The sequence below is a fragment of the Ylistrum balloti genome, unplaced genomic scaffold (genome assembly GCF_031769215.1).
Source record: "Ylistrum balloti isolate Yb309-2 unplaced genomic scaffold, AGI_CSIRO_Ybal_v1 Utg371072, whole genome shotgun sequence".
NCBI classification, from domain to species: Eukaryota; Metazoa; Mollusca; class Bivalvia; order Pectinida; family Pectinidae; genus Ylistrum; species Ylistrum balloti.
In genome coordinates, this window is record NW_026782592.1 from 6,076 (window position 1) to 25,770 (window position 19,695).

Sequence of the window (19,695 nt, forward strand, 5' to 3'; positions counted from 1 at the left end):
GAATTAAATTGGTTCAAAATATAAAAAAAATATAGCTTTATAAGAAGACACCCGAAAAAGTACTAGAATAATATTGCTCTCGTGTCCTTGGAGTTGTTCATTTTAGACTAATTTTGTAGTCTTTATTTATGTGATATTTATTGGATAATGATTAATATGCATGTGCAGACAGTTTTGTTATTTAACGTTCTAGCTTTTTTTCATTAATTTTAATACTTTTCTATTTCACAAATGTTTCCAACATCCAAATGTTATCCTACGTTAATGTTGTTCCTGTGTCCCGTTCAAATAATAATTATATGTGTCATGATTTTTGTTGGCGCTAATAATATTGTATTGCTATTTCACGAAATTCACAATTTAAAAAAAAAAAAAAACAAAGAAAATAAGTTAAACCCTTTTCGGCAAATACAGCACGACAAAGTAAAGGTTGCGCTGTAATGATTTATTTACAAAATGTATAGATACTCTCTTTAAACAATTTTCTGCTATGATGAGCAAGTGCGACAATTTAACTTAACCTTTACTTGATAAGCTGTCATTGTCATAAAAAAAGTGTCACTTGAAAATGACAATAACAATGGCTTACTAATCATTACAAACAAAACACTTACGTGAAGGGTGGGACCTTTGTTGTATGATTGCCCTCTACTGTATATCACGAGCTATACACGTGTCGATACACACGAAGATACACACGCACACACATGCACACCGATTGTTATTGTATGGTTCTGTGAGCAGCATATAAGACAGACGAAAATATTAACGCAGATTAAGTATAGTTATTGGAGAAACGTTAACTAAGGTATGTACATACTGCATTTCCATGATGTTTCATATCAGGAAGACATATTTAGTATATTTGTGTTTGTCGAATCAATACTTCCTAACCATGCGGATCCTGAAATAGTGCGATATAAATAATGTACACCTACTTGTGTTGATATATACACGTGTAAACAAACACGATTGTTACTATTTTTACTGTCTTATCTGTATACTGGGTACATCATAATTGTATGAGTGAAATCTTAGTACATTTCCTCACACATTGTATGCTATCACATGCACAGTGGTTATTTAGTAACTTGCATGAAAGGAAGGATACTGCATTCATATATGTATACTAGTGTATATATGAGTGTACCACATTACATATAACTAATCTGCTTAACGGTTAGTACATGATCAATGTGCTAGAGTTCGAAGAAGCGTGTAATTAACATTGTGAAGTTTACTTATTTATATCTAAAGAACGGATAACATTAAACAGTCATTAGTTGTATCAATACAGATTCAGCCAACCTTTTAAGAAAGATGAGGTAGAAATATAATATTCACAACAGGCTACAATGAATTGTTTTATTCGCCTATGAAATTCCAGCCGAAATGTGGATAGGTTAATTAGAATACAAAACCAAAATCCTTTTAAGGAAGGACTAGCAAAACTAGGTACAATCCTAAGTTGCCACACAAACTCACAACACAAGGTTTTAAAAGATGAAGGACTTTAAAATTACTGGAACGTTTTAAGGTCGTCATAGTTTTCTTATTGAGAAATATTCGATTTCCAGCGGGACCAGGTTTATGGTCGCTACTTTGACTGTTGGTTTCGTCTTTGTATATCTTTCTATTGAATCATGTTGACATGTTGATATGTTCTTGTTGTGTGTGTGTGTGTGTGTGCGTGTTTTTTTTTCAATTTCCTATCCGCTTTCAAGTCCTATATGCCTACAAAACGATGTAATTAATAACTTACGACGTTTGACAAAAAATCGACATATCACTGGGTGTTTGTAGACCCGGAAATCGCAACCTTTCTCTATCACTTACTTGTTAGAGTCACTGTCGGATAACTATTTGGGTAAGTGAATAGTATGTCAGAATTTTCATCAGCTTATTATTAGATTACTTATGTTATTTGTGCACCTATATCTCATATCTAAATATTGAGTCCGGTATTTCAAGTTGATAGACTTCAACGACAAAATAATACGAAAGTATTTTTGTCTTTTAATGATGATATATATTATTGTACAAAAGACACATTAGTGAATATCGTCTTTTAATGATTTATATTTCGATAAGATAGAGCCAAACAATGAATTACACAGCACCATACAGCTGTTTTGTTCTTCTAGGAACTTTCGTTTGAAACCTATGAGGCGACATAGGAAAATACTAAGTGATGGAATGTCCAACAAATCAATTTTTTAATTTTCATACACATTGTATCAAATAATTTTAGAACAGTTATTTACGATATTTTCATAATCGTTTTCTTACATTTACATAGATGAACTACATTTTGTGTCTACCTGCTTAGTAATATCATTCGTGATCAGAAATACTTGTATGAAGACCTAATCTTTTATTTTTCTTTAAAAAAGGACAAAATACATTATCTCAACGCTCTAGGTATTTTAAATGGAAATAAAGTTCTACTCCAGTGGTGTCATTTCACTTTTCAACGTTGTATCGACTAGATGACTCAGGTCCTAATACACTATTCTCAAATGTTATAACAAAGTGACAAGGCACAACAATTACATACTCAGTCCATATGTTCACACTGAAAACGAAAAAAAAAAAAAAAATACGTAAAACATCCAGCATGTAACTAAGTGACAGCTACTCGATTTAAAATATGTACATAAGTGTGTGTGCGTGTGTGTGTGTGTGTATACTTCCAACGGTCGCAACCAGTATATCTCATCCGGTCACATTACAATGATAAGGGATGGTTCGGTCGGAACAAAGCTGAAAGTTAATCAGGGAGAAGTACCTATCATTTTTTAAGATTGTGGTATATCTTGTCCAGGGAACAGAACCAAACATTTCCTCAAAGGTTCCTAAACTCATCTAAAGGCCAAAAAAATGAGACAGTGCCTACACATAGAAAGATCTTTAGAAAAGAGAAAAAAGTTATGATACCAAGGTAAGTTGCAACTTAAAACATAAAATTTAGTCACATCAGTCAGTCAGAAGAAAGTAAAGAAGTATGTAGACTTGTATTGTTTTCGATGTTAGATATTCAGTCCGACAGAAGATTTAAGTTCAAATTTTCAACATTTTATAATTTGATTTTTCACGCTTATATCATTTACATTTAAAATGAGAAAACGTTTCTGAACATAAATGGATATTTGACAATGATTGAACATATTTTAGAAGCTGAATATTCAGTCTCATTGCACCATTGTGAGTGATGGAATAGTTCCATAGAAAAGGAAAGGGCATTTTGCTATACTTCCTTCGATCACATACCAGGAGGTACAGTTACAATAGAGACAGAAACCACGTGGATACAATAAACAAAGATGGTAGAATAGACTGACCAGTGTTAAGAATAGTATCTGACACTACATGACGGTAAACATGAATCTGACTTCTTGGTAAATACTTTTGCATGTCTACCGGAGTTTATAGTGGGGTAGATAAACACGAGGATTTGACTGCTAGGTTAAAGCGTTTACAAAATGTGAAACACAAGTAATGGACGTCGTCGCCTTCTTGAATAAACGGCATTTCTTTTAGTCTCCATGGATTTGAAATAAAAGAAGAATAACTAATTTAAATTGAACTAATTATTAAAATTATTTTCAGTACTAACGCTGATGTTTGCGATTTTATCATGTCATTTTATTATGGCGATGTTCATTTTATGTAGCGAGAATCATTAGCATCTTTGTTTGTTATAGAAATGCAAAAGGACCAGGACCATTTCATCAGTACTTTGGACTATGAAAAAGATTATCAACAAAAAGCTGGAGATTGGGAAACAGATAATGAGAGACAATATCAACAGACATTTTGTCAGAAGATTCAGCAGAACAAGAAGTTTCGTGCCAAGTTTACTTATAGTGTAGTTCAGTGTTTCGCCTACATGTTACTGGTAATTACGAACATGGTTTTACTTAACTTGACCACAGTATGAAGGTACTAGTACACAGATATGATGACGGCCTTCCGTCAGTGTATAGGCGATACGAAGTTTTGGTAATCCAACACTTTAGCTCACCAACTTATCAACGTTTTTTGCGAGATTAGAAGCAGTATTATAGAAGAGTTGTCTTTCTTTGCTCAATCGTTTGAATGGTTATAATCACAAAGTGGTATTTAAATCATATACAAATACTAAACAATTTCTACGTTATTAATGACCATTTCAAACAAATGCAATCAGTTGTAAATTAGAATTTTCCCGAGCTAGAACCTTGTCTTATTATCATTCATTTGAAAATAATATTACATCAATCAAGAGTGAATACAAAAAACTATCGTTGAACGTCTTGAAGAAAAATGTCAACTATAGATGTAATGGTATTACCTTAGATAGAAATAGGAATATATATATCTTATAGAGCGTCTCATTCAACATTGCGCAGTTAAAGCGTTATATTGTACATCTCAACGGTAATGACGATATTAGTATGTAAGAAGGATTAAAATGCATAATATAACATCCTTCCAAAGAAAACGAAAAAGCAGGAAAGGTTAGAAAAAATATATTTAGAATGATCGATATATTCGTGAAATATATAGTAGCATTATTACAGTACGACAGGAATTTCCCAAAATAACTATTTAAATACGTAATCAAAGAAATAACCCTATGCTGCTGTTCTTCAACATCAGTATATTCAATATATTACATGTCTTCAACCATTTTAGGGATGGATGAAAGCTCAAATTGGTCCCTCATTCTCAGACATTCTCCGTATCGCTGATGCGAGTCTTGACCAAGGAGGCATTATTAGGACCATCTACTACGTGGGTGTTGTAATCGGATGTCTGGCCTGTGCAATATTGTTTCTTCGTCTACCAACACCATTGTTATCTGCTGTCATTTTTGCTGTCGTGACTGTCGACATTGCTGTCATTCCCTGGTGTTCCAATTACATTGCTATGGTGACCACTCATTTTATACAAGGTTTCTGTTTTGGAATTTTTGATACAAGTAAGTGCCTTGGATCTATTATTATATTTTGTATTGTTAAAAATTATCAATAAGCAGCTCTACCGAAAAGAAAAGTCAATACTATTTGATAGCCAGTGTTTAAAGCAGATAATAATGCATCTCAGTCCTCAAACATCTGTATCTAACACCGTGTAGTAGTTGATAAAAATGGAGACTTCCTCGCTATTTAAAGATATTTATTGAGAACCGCACATTTACCATGATCCATGTATCTAATTGATACAAATGTCTTCTCTTTGTAGTTACTTTCGCCGAAGCAGTGCGAATATGGAAGAATAATTCCAAATCATATATGCAAATATTGGCTTTTGGATTTTCACTGGCGTCTGTGGCATCCCCGTTGGCCTCTGCACCATTTCTGACTGATATAAAATATACTTCGTTGTCTTCAGCAAACGTTACACAGAGGGATTCACCAGATACAAAACAATATACTAATCTCAACAACACATAGTTTTATAGTGTTAGAAACCAACGAATCGTTAGTTCAGCCAGAACCGTTGAAGTTTTACAAAGCTTACACAATAACAGCAGTTCTTACTTTTATAGCGTTTGTATCGCTACTGACGGTGTGGATAGTATATCGGGGGCATTTTAGATCTGTACAAATGTCAGTGACAGTGAAAACAGCTGATACAGGCATAGAGCAAGGGTACTCATCGACACAGCATCTAACTGTCAAACGGAAAGTGTTTTACCTGGTATTAATGTCAACACTATTTGCTGTATACAACTCGGTGGATTATACGTTTACGGATTTCCTCACCTTGTTCTGTGTTAGACAATTGCATTGGAAGACAACGGATGGAGCCTTTCTGACATCCATTGTGTTTGTTGCCTCGTTATTCAGTCGTTTTGCCGCTATATTTTTGGTGCGAGTCATTCGTTTGGATGTATATATGGGGATACTAATGTGTCTTTTGATTGGTTCTTTCATCGGAATGGCGTTTATAGCTCATACCCTGTGGAGTCCTGGGATGTGGGCTTGCTCAGCTTTAGTAGGCGTGGCTACTGGGCCGATTCCAGGAGCTCTGGTGTCCTGGACGCACGAGGCGTTTGTCCCCGTTACTGGTAGAGTGTCGTCTGCTCTCCTTGTAGCAGCATTTATTGGTGCTACAGTTAACCCGCCAATACTCACTCATCTGTTCGCGGTAACGGCAACATGGTTTACATATCTGTTTGTTATAGAAAGTTTTATAACACTCTGTATTTTCAGCTTGGCAGTTTTCTTTTCAATGAAAAAGTAGTGTAAACCAATTAGATCAAAATTCAGATAAACAATATATAAATTAAGATTACTTCTAGAACCGATGGCATTGCAAGAGTTAATACTGGTCTGGCCGTGGTTTAGGAAAGACATAACATTTTGATAATTAAACCAAATATATATTAATATCTTGTCTACATTGTTCAGTATCTGTCAGATGGTAAGGTATCTGTTTACGGTGTGTGAAACTCTTTAAATGTTCATCTACATATATAATATTATCTGATGGCATTGCATATACAATATGTAGAAAAAGAAACTTATCAAAGAATAAAAATAAGTGTCTGTAATATATAAACCTTGTTCATACCCCCAAAGAATTATCAAAAATAGCAATGTAATATTATGGAAGAAAGTCAGTAAACAAGACACAAGGACTTTAAAGAGGGAAACAACTTGAAGATGTAGAAATAGCTCCATGAAACGGTATTCCAGTGATAATTGTGTAGTCTTATTTCTATACTGTTCATAAGAATTCGGTCACACACAAACGAGAGAAATAAAGATGTTTTCTATTTTGCTTAGTGTAAGATACACATCACATGAAGCCATAGTAAAACATCAAGACAAATTAAAGTTGAATATTTACTTTAATTTATATTGTTTACCCATCATCCTTAAGATTATGTCATTATATAACCTATGTTCATCAATTTCTTGACACTGATTTCTTTCTTTATACCTGTGAATTTGTTGTTATAAACTCTCCCTTTTATATTTTTCAGTGTTGCGGAGAAAATTCCTTTTGAAACTTAAATCCTTCGAGTGCTTACACAACTCGAAACTTTCGCTGACTTTCTGACTTACGTTGGTAATGTAGGCAAATACAGTACCGTGTGTCAGTAATATCATTATTATTATCATTGTATTTAAAATATGTAATCCTGTGAAATGGACACCGCATTATCATATTATAATACTTGACCTGAAAGGTGGACATCACCACAAAAATAGTAAACTAGGCTCTCTAACGCGGTGACCGTAATGTTTTGATTATAGTAAGTTAAATTGAAGTGAAAATAATGCATCCTTGGCTTTCTCTCATTTCTACCTGTATAATACTTGTCTCATCCGGATTCGGTGTTCTTGTAATTCCAATGCAATACAGACACGCGCGCGTAGAAATGTAACGTGTTCCTTTCCAACTGACGTCATCCCCTGATACAATACATTCATTTTTGTAAAAACTGTTATTTGCAGTGACTGTTTATATTTTGTGTTTCAAGCGAAATCATTGTTTACCAATTGTACGCCCGGACAATTATTTTCTATATCCATTTGTCGATTAATTACTTAATAAAAACATGATTCAGGATGATGTGGCGTCCTATGTAGTCCATGGTCGACATTTTCTTCTTCAGCATTTAAAATCGAGAAATGAGAGAAAAATATTCTTTCATATGTAGGAGTTAAGATGAGATATTTCACCCTCGAGTGTCGAGGCTACAAAATGTGGTAAAATGCTCGACAAAGCCTTAAGTTTTACGACATTTTGTGATTCCTTGGGGGAAAAATTCCTATCGTACACCCGATCTATGCAAAAGTTACCTGATCTTTGAATCATATTGTATTATTTTTGTAAAATTAACAGATGACACAGGAATCAAATATCAATTTTAAGTACAGAAAATCACATCAGTCACTTATGTTACTTGTGGAATAATTTCTTCTTTGAAACTTTCGGAGGGTCGTTGTGTCCGTATTTAGAGCTATTTACACAACGAGTATAAATTATCATAAAGATAATATTGATTATAACAGTAACAGACAAGATAAAACAAAGGTAACAGAACCACAAAAGCGACTCATTTTCCATTAAGTATCCAATCAAAACTGGAGTCACCATGGCCCCGCTAAATGACGTCACCAACAAGTATGCCACGACTTTGCCGTAAACTGGAACCAAGTTTTCGTTTACCCAACTCAAAAACACAGGCCACAAAATGCCGAACGGAATACCTAAAAGAACAACTGATAACCACATTCCTGCGTTAAATTGTGCGCGTGCACTCACATACATAGCAACAAAACTTAGAGGCAATATCATAGATCCGCAAAACAACAACGTTTGAGACTTAAATTTCTGAACAACAAACACTCCTCCTAATCGCCATACAAGTGTAGAACAAAATACAACGGAAGTTAACATGGCAGCGGTCGTCTTTGTCCAATTGCTGTATTGGACACAAAACACAGTAAGATATCCTGCAAATGTGAAGTCAACTCCTGTAAATGCCGCGGAAAACATTCCAATATTAATGATTTGTAAACGCTTGAAAATAATTGGTACATTTCCTATGAAATCTATATCCCTTTTTCTTCGCTGTCTCTCCCCGTCTGGCCCTGACCTCAAGAATAACACAATAAACGGTATCACGACAAGAAAAGCGAGACCGGCTGATATAGAAAACGCTATGTATATTTGTGATTGTTGCTTATTCGTGTTGTTACTCCACTGGTTGACTTGAGAGTGATTTTCATAATCTTGATATATTCCTGTTGACATTTCATGGTTAGGTGTTACGGCAGACGAAGTATTTAAAAAATCATATGTGTTTACATTGTCTTTTGTTTGCAATAAAAATGGCGCAGTTGCCATGGGTGCAAGCAGTCCTGATACAGCAAATGATGCAGCAAGTATTTGGAGATAAGAACGCCCTCTTGCAGTTGGTCCCCATATTTTGACAGCCTCGGATGTGATTGCTGAAACAAACACAAATTACAATTATATTCAATTTATTTCTTATTTCATTTAGTTATTATAATCTACAAAAAATGTAAGGATAAGACTATGTATCAAATTAATTTTGTATAAAATGTAATAATTTTGCCCATCTGAAAACATTTGAAAGTTTTATCTAACAAGCTGATATTGTTCCTAAATGTGTTAAGATTCGCTAATTTTAATACATTAAATTGTCAAAATGTGAAAAATTACGGCACTTCCTGGTTCCGATATCCCATATTAGAATATCGGTCGCTTCTGATAGTATTTAAATCTCAAAATTTGCATATTCATTATTTTCTTAATTAAGAGATACATTTAACTTCAAATTTTTCGTTATCACACTTTACACAGAATATATATATATGATTAACGACATATCATCGCTACGTGTTAATAGAAGCATACGAATTTGATTCGATAATCTTACCAGTCTGTAATCAACTTCTTTCCATGAAAGTGGAAATAAGGAATATTATCACGCTTAAGTGGGTTTTCGGGGTTTTTTTTATGTTCTTTCTTTCTTTTTTTATTTTCTTTCCTTTACTTTTTTGTTTTTCAAACGGTTTTATCAGAGTGAGCGGCTATTTATTGTTTTCGAATTTATTTTTGAACGTCGTAATCTTTAGCATATATCAATTTTAATGTGTTTTTTTTATCTTAAAACGCGCACGATGCTTTATAACACGTGATGTGCACAAATTCATCAAGTATTGAAGACAGTTTTTCTTAATCAAGATGTTTGTTTTGATTCCCAATATTTTTTTATTAAAACCAGATATCCAGATAGTACAATAAAATATCTGTTTGATTTTTATCGTTAATCGAGGACTATTACGGATATATCTGTCCACTCGATTACTATTGGATCGAAAAGCGAGTGATTTGTTCCATCTAATGTCCCAAGAAAATATCCATCATTCACAATTTGATAATTGCTTTACGATATCTTGAAATGTTCGCACAACGCACAGCAATTTTCGTGAACAAAATGTGCATGCATCTTCCGCACACACGCGGGATGAAATAACTTGCGCACAATTGTACGATAGGAACACACATTTTCTACATTTTTATGAAAATAAATGATTTATGTTACGGACTGAACATTTAATGGAAAAGTCATGTACTTGTTACTTAATGACTTTACATGCCTATCAAACGTTGACTGCTGATTGGTAGATAATTAATAATTTTACATCAATCAATCAAATTACAACCAAACTCGTCGTTATCTTTCTAGTATATAGTTCGAAGCCCATAGCGTGGCGAGTGGTGTGACCTGGGAACAAGAACAAAATAAGCCATGCTTGCACGACACCAACAGTACCGTATCGACAGGTCTCCAGTGTAGCAAAACACGACACTTGAAATTCACCTGAGTATAAATTTTCCTTTTAGAAAATGATAGCAAATTGAGAGCTATTTATTGTTTACATATATATATAATGAGTCTGTACATTACGACTTCTCATGTGTGGCACCTTGTAAACCAAACATACTTAATTAAGAATACATTTAACTATTCAGTCAGTACCAATACGATCTTCAGGTATCTAACCTTAATATATACGGCTTGATAAGGAAATATACTTAACTGTACTAGAAAACTTACTTAGGTGTGAATATATCTTAGACGTTTTGTGCGACCTCACAACTGTATGATAAAATATGAACCAGTGATTATCGAGATTGTTTTGCTTCGTTGTCGTAATGACTTACCTGTAGTCAGGCCAGCTCACTCTTGACTTTACCGTTAACAAAACATATTAAGAAACATGACAAGGGACTTTAACTTATCTAATTAAAAGAAAGACGTTTTCATTGTTGTTTCGATACAGTGTGTATACTCGTTCATGAAGGACAATATCATCTATGAGAAAACGAGCGATGCATTTTCATAGCATTTGTATGTCTATTTTAACAATTGTTCGCTATGCATTAAAACGTGTTATTGACTTCTCCTCTACTAGACTTGACGCGTGGAATCAATGTCCCCATCTTACAAATATATCTTGCTTCTCTTGTATTACGATACCTACCTCCAAAGTCTTGAAGTAAAGAAAAAGAAATATAAATCACACTAATTCATTACTTGGCAACAATAATAACAAAAAACAAACCAAATATGAAAACGAACAAAGAACATACAGATTGTTTACAGAAAATACTAACCAACATCAAGGACGCCTCCGGAAACACCGTGTATGACATGAGCGGCCATCATTAGTTCGTATTGGGAACACCATGGTATTGCTGCTACAATGATCCCATTGATGGATATAGAAAACACAAATATAAGATATTTGTTTACTTTTAAATAGATAACACCTGCTAGTATTGAACCCAGCATACGACCGGCATAATACGACGTCATAAATCCAGAACCGGCCTTCAAGTCAGCTCCAGTAATAAACAACAGATCCATAAACGCTGGTCCAAGCTGTCCTTTAGACCATCCCTAAATTTAAATGTACAATCGTTATAAATGTATAAAACTTTTTGTTGTTTCTACCATTAACAGTTTTACATATCCTCATAGTTTACCAGGAACTCTAAGCTGTATGATATGTTTGGAAATATATATGTTATCCTTCAGTTTATCTCCAGTTTGGTTTATAATGCTAAACGTCCTATCAACAACTAGTCATTGAAGAAAGTTTTCCCAGTGCATGCCTTGTCACTGTGTGTGTTTAGTGTAGATGCCTATGATTCTATAGGAGGATAAGATATAGGTGTTTTATTTTCTAATTCTCCTTACTGCAGGACTGAAGCCGACTTTATAATGATACAACAATGAAGTACACTATTGATGACTTCTAGTAGGGCATCCCATCCGGTCACATTCTACTGACAATGGGTAACATGTCGTTACACTATTATAATAGTGAACAATAAGCAGGAAGCAGTAACTATTATTGTATAAGCTGACATGTCTCGGCCAGGGGGCAGATCCCAGAGACGAACGCTCAACTTAGGGTCATTATTGAGGCAATGCCTACAGAGACAGCATGAAGAACAAACTTAAGAAAGAAAATAGAGAAACTATTCGGATTCCAACTTCAGTCGCTTCTTACGATTTGCACAGATGAAATAACATATTTGTAAATGTGTAAAGGTTGTGAAGATACTATGTTAAAACGATATTATACTCTAATGTAATCGAAATACAAGCAAATATAACCATAATGGTAATTCAATTATTGAAGATACAAACCAATATCATGAATGCCATAGCGAGAAACAGACTTTGTAGGAGTTTGAATCGAGTTTCATTTTTTCGCCTAATTTCAGTTTTGAACGACTTCTCCGTGTGATCATGGTAAATTTTATCCAAATCCTCTTCCAGGGGAATAAGTTCAGGTTCCTTTTCTTTGGAATTTTCCTGTCGTTCCTCCATCGGTTATACAAGGAACTGAAATAAGATTATTAGGAAATTGTAATGATTGAAAGACGTTAGGAGAGACAATCATGATGTACAGTATTGGATTACTCCAATGATCAATTTATAACTTATTATTGATTAATTTTTAGGGATAAGAATAATATACAGATCTTTGGAGAAACCGGTCGATGTAAACATCTATCGTCATTTTAATCACATTTATCGCATTGGAACCAAAACCTGTCAAAACTACATTGATAAAAAACCCTTCTGAAGCAAATATATAGAAGCTGAAACTTCATCTTTTCTGGTATCAACTAATCGTGAAATTTAGTATAACACGATCAAAAACACTGTTGGTACTTACAGTAGGTTTAATATCCGCAGTGTTTGTTTGATCTACTTTTTACTATCTTAAATGATAAAGAAACCTACAGGTCAGGCCAATAGTGTGTACGTGTTTGATAACATTATTGATCCCGTGTGACACTTTCATCATAACAAAGTCATATTCATCTTGAAAACGATAGCTTCATTACAATATGTATGCATGTTTTATTGATAATAACAACCAGCTTAGATATAAGTTAGCCTAACCAAATTTCCCTTTTGTGATAGATGATCGACTCCTTTGTACCAAAGTATACTCATTCAACAACACAATTCACCATATACGTGATTTAAGAACTAAGGAAAGAACGCAAGTTTAAACAAAACAATTACAAATAAGGCTGAACCATACACTTAAAAATTACCAACTGAGATACTACATCTAGGGTGTGAACGAATCGTTTTGTTTTCAGCGATATATGAACGAAATTATTTTGTAATCATGTCATATTAACAATGACCAATGACTTTCAGATAATTCAAACCTTTGCATATGTCAACTGTATGGCATATCTTGCTCTCCTCTGTTTAAAAGAGGAATGCAACTATATCATGCTATAATCAAGATTAGGTATGTTGTAAGTCAATTAAATTTAATAAAATGCGCCCATTGTATGCATCAAGGCTGGTCTTTGTTCCTCAGTGTAAACGAATGTGCAATTTATATATATGACACATTCACATTCATCTCTGCGTCTGTCTCAATGGCAAGTTGATCCATCACCTATCATTAGTTTGCTAGAATACAATTTGTTAGTCTGTATGTCGATTCCAGACGTTGTATAACCATTATCAGTACTATCAAATCAGTCAATGTAAGTCTCATTGTGGAACCGTTTACAATAAGTAGAACATCATGGTATATGGAATTTCAAAGAACTTTTGAACAATAGTCGATATCCTCTTCAAAAGAACATTTTTTCAATAAGATCATTTCATTTTCCAACTCTGTCTATTACCATGCCCCATTCTAAATTGAAGGAACACCTTCATTTTCTTGCTAAGAGAAATTCTTTTCCAAAGAAATGTGAATGGCAATACAAGGTTGGTAGTAAGATCTTCCAACATGCAAACTGTGGTCCTTTCTTGGCTGACTGTTTTTTGTTTTCCTACATGTTACCCAATAATTTGTCAAAAAGGGACTCAAATACCTTACAGAGTTTATACAGCAATTGCCACTGTCTTGTCATTTCCCAGCGCATTGTCATATATTATGAAAGACATGGGTCAGTGCACAAATGTATTTTTGTAGGAGACCAGATATGAAGGCAACCGCAAATCTGCATCTGTGAGGTCCAGCTCATCTTACCTTGTTACCATGACGACTAAATGACATATATTATTCTCATGTTTTATTATATGAGTTCAGATATTTTCTGAATTTAAAAATATATCTGTATTTTTTTCCTATTTTGGAAAAAAAGTACTCTCATAATGATCAGCACAAACCAGCATAATCGAACATTATCAATGTTTTGACCATACAAAACACTCCATTACGTTTCCATGGTAAAGTTCATGGAAACAATTAAAGAGTAAAGATTTATGTGTTGATAAACTACAATGATTCACTAAAATTGATCCAGAGAATGATGACTTATGAGCCATTAAATATAAATCTGTGTACAGTGATTGGAGTTTCGTTTAGGATTATGCTAGTTCGTCGTTATTTTTTCTACTTCTGATAACCTGGTTCACTGGTTTCCTATATGGAGGGTATAGGTTGGACTACCTTATAACTAACCAGTGTTAAAGCCTTGAGATGAAAGGTAGTACCCCGGAACGAGTCTCAGAATAGCACAAAATGACGTCTCTACCTTTGCTTGATGAATATTTTCTACAGATTTACATACTGGGCGGATGGAAACAGATTGTGGCTAGTACATCATGTAATTGCGGTACGAGACGGGGAAAATGTACTAGAACGGTTTAAAAAGCTAGTAAGACATATAAACTTTTGAATTGAACCCAGAATTTATCACATTAATATACCACTTTACCTTCGTTCTGCCTTTAAAATAAACATAGCCAAGAAAAAAATGTAAACATCAATAACATTATAATGAATGTGAATATTGCCATTAAATTATCATTTACGGTCTATGGCTTCTACAGTTTGACAATGAAAAAATATGTCAGATTTTATGAATTACAAATTAAACGTCATATTTTCCTTAAAAATCTTCATTACAAAACTGGATTTCAGTTGTATATGATCGATGACACAATACTGCCACTGCAATGTAAAGTGTTACTAAAAATAAATTTGGTATGCAGCCAATAAACGTAATTCTCCTTTCTTGATTTTCATCAATTTGGATATTGAAGAGAAGGAAAGTTCTCTATTTGCATTAACGTTTTAGCAATATAATTCTATTCATTCCTTACTTACCCCATGTTTCGAGCATCTTCGCCCAGCCCCCAACCCCACCCCATTCTCCACCTCCCTTTCCTCGAAAGAAATGAATTCGATCACGAAATAGATTAGACTGAAAACAAAGGTCAAAACAGTAAAGGAAGACGGTCTCTTTTTAACAACAATAAGCAATCGCATTACCTTTTGCGTAAAGAGTGTTTGCTAGGTGTGCATATCAACTCACAAGGCATCAGTTAATCAATAACATATGTACCCGTAAAACAACCATTTTTCGTATTAGACCGAACAAAACACACAATTGCTTCTGATATAAATATAGATTTAGATACAGTAGAGAAAAACAATTAATTAAATCCCGAACGACGAGACATCATGCAATAACTGACTGCAAAATTCTCATCTCGATTAAACAAAACTCACCTTTACATCTCCGTAACCTAACTCTTCATTATTTTTTGTATAATACACGTATACCTGTAAGAGCATCCTCGGTACTACAGCACTCTTCACTAAGTGATAATGGACACAAGGATGATTTCCTGTGAAGATTATTTGTTGATTTTGTCTTGAAACATCAAATTGTACCATTGATATTATTGATGTTTCAGTACCAAAATGTCTTTAACGGATCAGGGAAATTTCAAAAATATGAATATTGGATAACTGATTAACTCAAACGCCAATACCAGGGAAGGATTATTGGATAGAAGGAGAAAACCTTTTCTGGATTTAGAGAAAAGTGCAAAAACAACAGGTAGTTGAATATTCTGATCATGGGTGGAATAATCTATAAGGATACTTTAAAGGATAGAGGATATTGAACAGTTTATAGTGTGTGATCAAGAAAAAAAAGCAATGTAGTTCCTGGGTATAACAAACATTTTCAGAAAAAAATGGAAAATATTTTACGAGGAATCGAAATGGCATGTATTATATCATAATCAAAATTGATAATTTCAATTATATTAATGTCTTAATCATTACTAGAAAAAAAAACTGCCACCATGTCAACATAAACATAATTGAAATTAAATTAAACTAGAGCAAAATATAAACAGATTGTTATGGAGACTCCTGAAAAAGAACAAGGAAAACAAGACCAGGAGATCAGGAAGTGTAAGCGTCTTCGACTTCATCGACGACACCCGTCTTGTAAATATTGGTCAATCCAAGTAAGTAATGCCACATTCTCAGATGAAATAAAGCATACAATAACGGCAACACTGGGCAACGAGCGAGCATCAATCACTTCAGTTTCGCACAAGAAAATATAATTATTTTCAATAAGATAACGACCATGAAAATCGGCATAATAGTCACCAACTCGCATCGTTGAAAATCTGTGTCACGAGTTTTTTGACTTTCACAATCATCGTGATAATGGAAACACGCCCTTGAATATCGAATTAATTAAGACCTGCAAATACAATGAGTTGCGGATGCAGGAATATTGCTATCCAGAAATGGAAAATTCACACCAGGGAAATTAAAACAATCACGTTTATCATACAGTTTAACGGAGTGGAAAACTGTCCATGATGGTTTCGTTTTTGTAGGAAAACATCGACGTAAGCGGTTGATGTATAAGAATCTGTCCTAGATTTTCATTTCCGATGGATAAAATATATCAATTTACTCAATATATTATTGACTTGTTAATCTTAAGACGCCATCAATATAGTGCAAATGAATGACTTAGCTAGATCTTTGTAACCTATTTTGATACGCTCTTCGATAATTTCAGCTTCGTATGAAAACAAAAACAGGTCGGCCAACAAAGGGGCACGGTTATTGATTATCTCCCCTTTTTCGAACAGGTTGTTACCAAACAACCCATTCCGTGATCAGGTAATGAAATGTACCTATATAGGGGAATTAAATTCCAGTGGACGGAGGTAGCAAGTGATTTATTATCGACTCTTTTCCAGTACGACAGGTGTCAAGTATGCAGCAATTAGTTTTAGTCAAATCAATGTAATCGTCAATCGTAGTATGTTTATTTTCGAGCACTGTTCGTAATCCGTGTATGAAGGGAGATAACTCCCAGTGTTGTCAAGTACGAGTAGTTTGCAAATTCGTCGAACGCGTTTGTTGTAAAAAATGCGTTAAATGTTACACGGTATTGATAATGTGATTAAGAATGCTGTTTCACTTCTCCCCGTCCCGAGTATGTACCATTTCAATAACAAATTACCTTTTTTGTTTGCGTCAAAGGTAAGTTAGTTGTCCTTAGCTTCTTTTGTCACTAAATAATCAGTACTTATTCGTAACAGCCAGGTCTGCAATATACTCTATTTGGATAGTTTAGGTGAAGACTTTTGCTGGATTATCATCAAGATGAATATTTATGACATCTGCGCAGATCACGCTGTAGACTTTTTATCACAGTGGCTCGGTGATACTCGTAACGTCATGTCTCATATAATTTAATGATATTTGTTTAAAAACAAAACAAAAGGAAAAAAAAAAGAAAGAAAAACAAAAACTACAAACACCAGAACCTTGTGATAGTTCTGAGGTCAGGTATCACATTATCAAATGCCGTTGTTGTAGTATAAATGAGCTGATCTCAACGAAAGTAAACCCCATTCCCTAATTATATCATATAGAAAGTAAGGAAAGTAATGGCCTATGAATATCACTTCTTTTTTATGAAATATGCACATAAACGCTCCACCGCCAGGTAGATAACATACACTGTTATTTCGTGTTGTTTCTAATGTATACATCAAGTATTCCACACTAGAAAGAACAGTGTTTTATACATTCTTCCCACCTTCTGCTATCAAAACCCTGTGTTGTGGATAAGGGTAAAAACTTTAAATCTTATCTAATTGTCATTTTTTTTTCATATAAGTTTGAACGGCGACACACAAATAGAAATGACATCACGTTAAATCGGTAGCATTTAAATCATTAATTTAATTCAATTCAAACTGATATCATGTTTTGTGAAGAATTGTTTTGAAGGAACTAACTCCCCGGAAAGAGTAGGATATGTATTCCAGTTACATAGAACTACTGCAAACTGACACACCTTATAGTAACAGATACACCTGATCATTTCTGTCGATAAGCTGTTTGACCGTTCACAATGCCTTATCCTATCACTGTTTTACTCTATATTGTCCAAAAATATGAAGTGTCTATAACCTTGGTTTAGCAGATCTGTTGTATACTGACCTACTTATTGACACTTGTGGCATTTCCCGCGGGAACGAAATAAATATTTTACATTTTATTGATTGGATGTAAGGAACTACTTATCTATAAATCGACGATGACAGAAATATAGAAATGGTAATTATCAATGTCAACATTGGTTGTCTGATCGGCGAGTCACATTTATTTGTATTGTTTCTTTTTACTAAGATTATGATGTTGGCTCTTTGTTTGATGGACGCTGTTTGTTATCTTTTTATTGACTTTCACATAACAATGAGATACGCTAATCAGAACTCGAAATTTACGTACTATCCAATATGAAATCCCTCTAAGGTAAAGTACTTATAGGTACGTGGTCACTGGCATTAGTCCAAGTTATAGATTCTTCCTTTTTAACAATATTGATACAGATGTCCTATTTTTTATAGATAAATATTTACAATCCATGTCGAATTCGCTGATTTGTCATTATTGTACCAAACTACATGAGACTATACACTCTACAAATTACAGTGATTTCGTCTGTGTTACATTGGAGGTAGATATATTTCCAATAAACACAATTGGCCGACGGTCATTTCGTATAAATCACTGACGTCGTATGGCTACCATTACAAATAAAGTAACTCTAAAAAGTTATAGAATTATAACATAACAAAAGGCATAAAGACAATACCAAGAGCTGGCAACTTTGCATAATTAAATCTCAAATTCCATAAAACGAAAGAAAGATTAATCATAAAAAAGTACAAGAATAAGATCAAGTGTTACGTTACGGAAGAGTAAGCGTCTTCTACTTCATCGACGACACAGACCATGTAAACCTTGGTCAAACCAATTAAGTAATGCCACGCGTTCTCAAATGAGAACAAGGTATACAATAACAGAGCCAACAGGCAAACTAACGAGCATCAAAATACGTCCAGCTTCATATCGCACAAAGAAATCGGGAAAAAATCTCAATGAGATCACTATAGCGACCATAAAACTTCCCCATAATTTTCATTAACCTGCATCTTTTGGACCCTTGTGTTACGAGGAATTTGTTAGTCAATCCACGACTTCTAGAACGAAAATCGTGATAATGGGAACAGGCATTTGAATATCGAATCAACCGTGACATGTGAATACCATAGATTGGAGATGCACAGTTATTGCTATCCAGAAATGAAAAAAAAATCAGAATAGGGAAATTGAAATCATCACGTTTATCATGCATCTTGATGAAATGCTGTCTATGTCCATATATGTCCATATATACGATGGACGTAGTCAATACTTTTCTTGATATCAAAAGACAAGTCGTCATCAATATATCTGAAGGTGAAATTGGACGAAATTGCAAGGCCTTTGTGACCTGTTTTGAAACATTCTTCAATACATAAGCCTCGTATGAAAACAA

General features: G+C 34.1%; 2 protein-coding genes across 3 annotated transcripts; one reads left to right on the forward strand and one right to left on the reverse strand.

Annotated features, from left to right (window-relative positions):
- The first annotated feature begins 728 nt into the window (after positions 1-728).
- Positions 729-6,377, forward strand: LOC132560510 (major facilitator superfamily domain-containing protein 4B-like). 2 transcript variants are annotated; one of them, XM_060225176.1, is made up of 5 exons: positions 729-808; positions 2,825-2,941; positions 3,705-3,898; positions 4,678-4,963; positions 5,227-6,377. In XM_060225176.1, the coding sequence occupies exons 3-5, from the start codon at positions 3,707-3,709 to the stop codon at positions 5,436-5,438; spliced, it is 690 nt and encodes a 229-aa protein (XP_060081159.1). In that variant the 5' UTR covers positions 729-808; positions 2,825-2,941; positions 3,705-3,706; the 3' UTR covers positions 5,439-6,377. The 2 variants fall into 2 exon arrangements, with proteins under 2 accessions (XP_060081159.1, XP_060081160.1); XM_060225177.1 differs by lacking the exon at positions 2,825-2,941.
- On the reverse strand, positions 5,980-12,376 carry LOC132560520 (sodium-dependent glucose transporter 1-like). The gene is made up of 4 exons (XM_060225187.1): positions 12,194-12,376; positions 11,152-11,437; positions 8,812-8,954; positions 5,980-6,159 (listed from the first exon to the last, which is right to left on the reverse strand). The coding sequence occupies exons 1-4, from the start codon at positions 12,374-12,376 to the stop codon at positions 5,980-5,982; spliced, it is 792 nt and encodes a 263-aa protein (XP_060081170.1).
- Between the last annotated feature and the right edge of the window lie 7,319 nt (positions 12,377-19,695).

Coding starts and splice junctions, on each gene's coding strand:
- LOC132560510 (XM_060225176.1), top strand. CDS start 3,707: ATGCAAAAGGACCAGGACCATTTCATCAGTACTTTGGACTATGAAAAA. Junction 3,899..4,677: donor GTTTCGCCTACATGTTACTG/GTAATTACGAAC, acceptor CAACCATTTTAG/GGATGGATGAAAGCTCAAAT. Junction 4,964..5,226: donor TTTTGGAATTTTTGATACAA/GTAAGTGCCTTG, acceptor TTCTCTTTGTAG/TTACTTTCGCCGAAGCAGTG.
- LOC132560520 (XM_060225187.1), bottom strand. CDS start 12,376: ATGGAGGAACGACAGGAAAATTCCAAAGAAAAGGAACCTGAACTTATT. Junction 8,955..11,151: donor CGGAGGCGTCCTTGATGTTG/GTTAGTATTTTC, acceptor TGTTTGTTTCAG/CAATCACATCCGAGGCTGTC. Junction 6,160..8,811: donor TATTGCAAACAAAAGACAAT/GTAAACACATAT, acceptor TATAACAAACAG/ATATGTAAACCATGTTGCCG.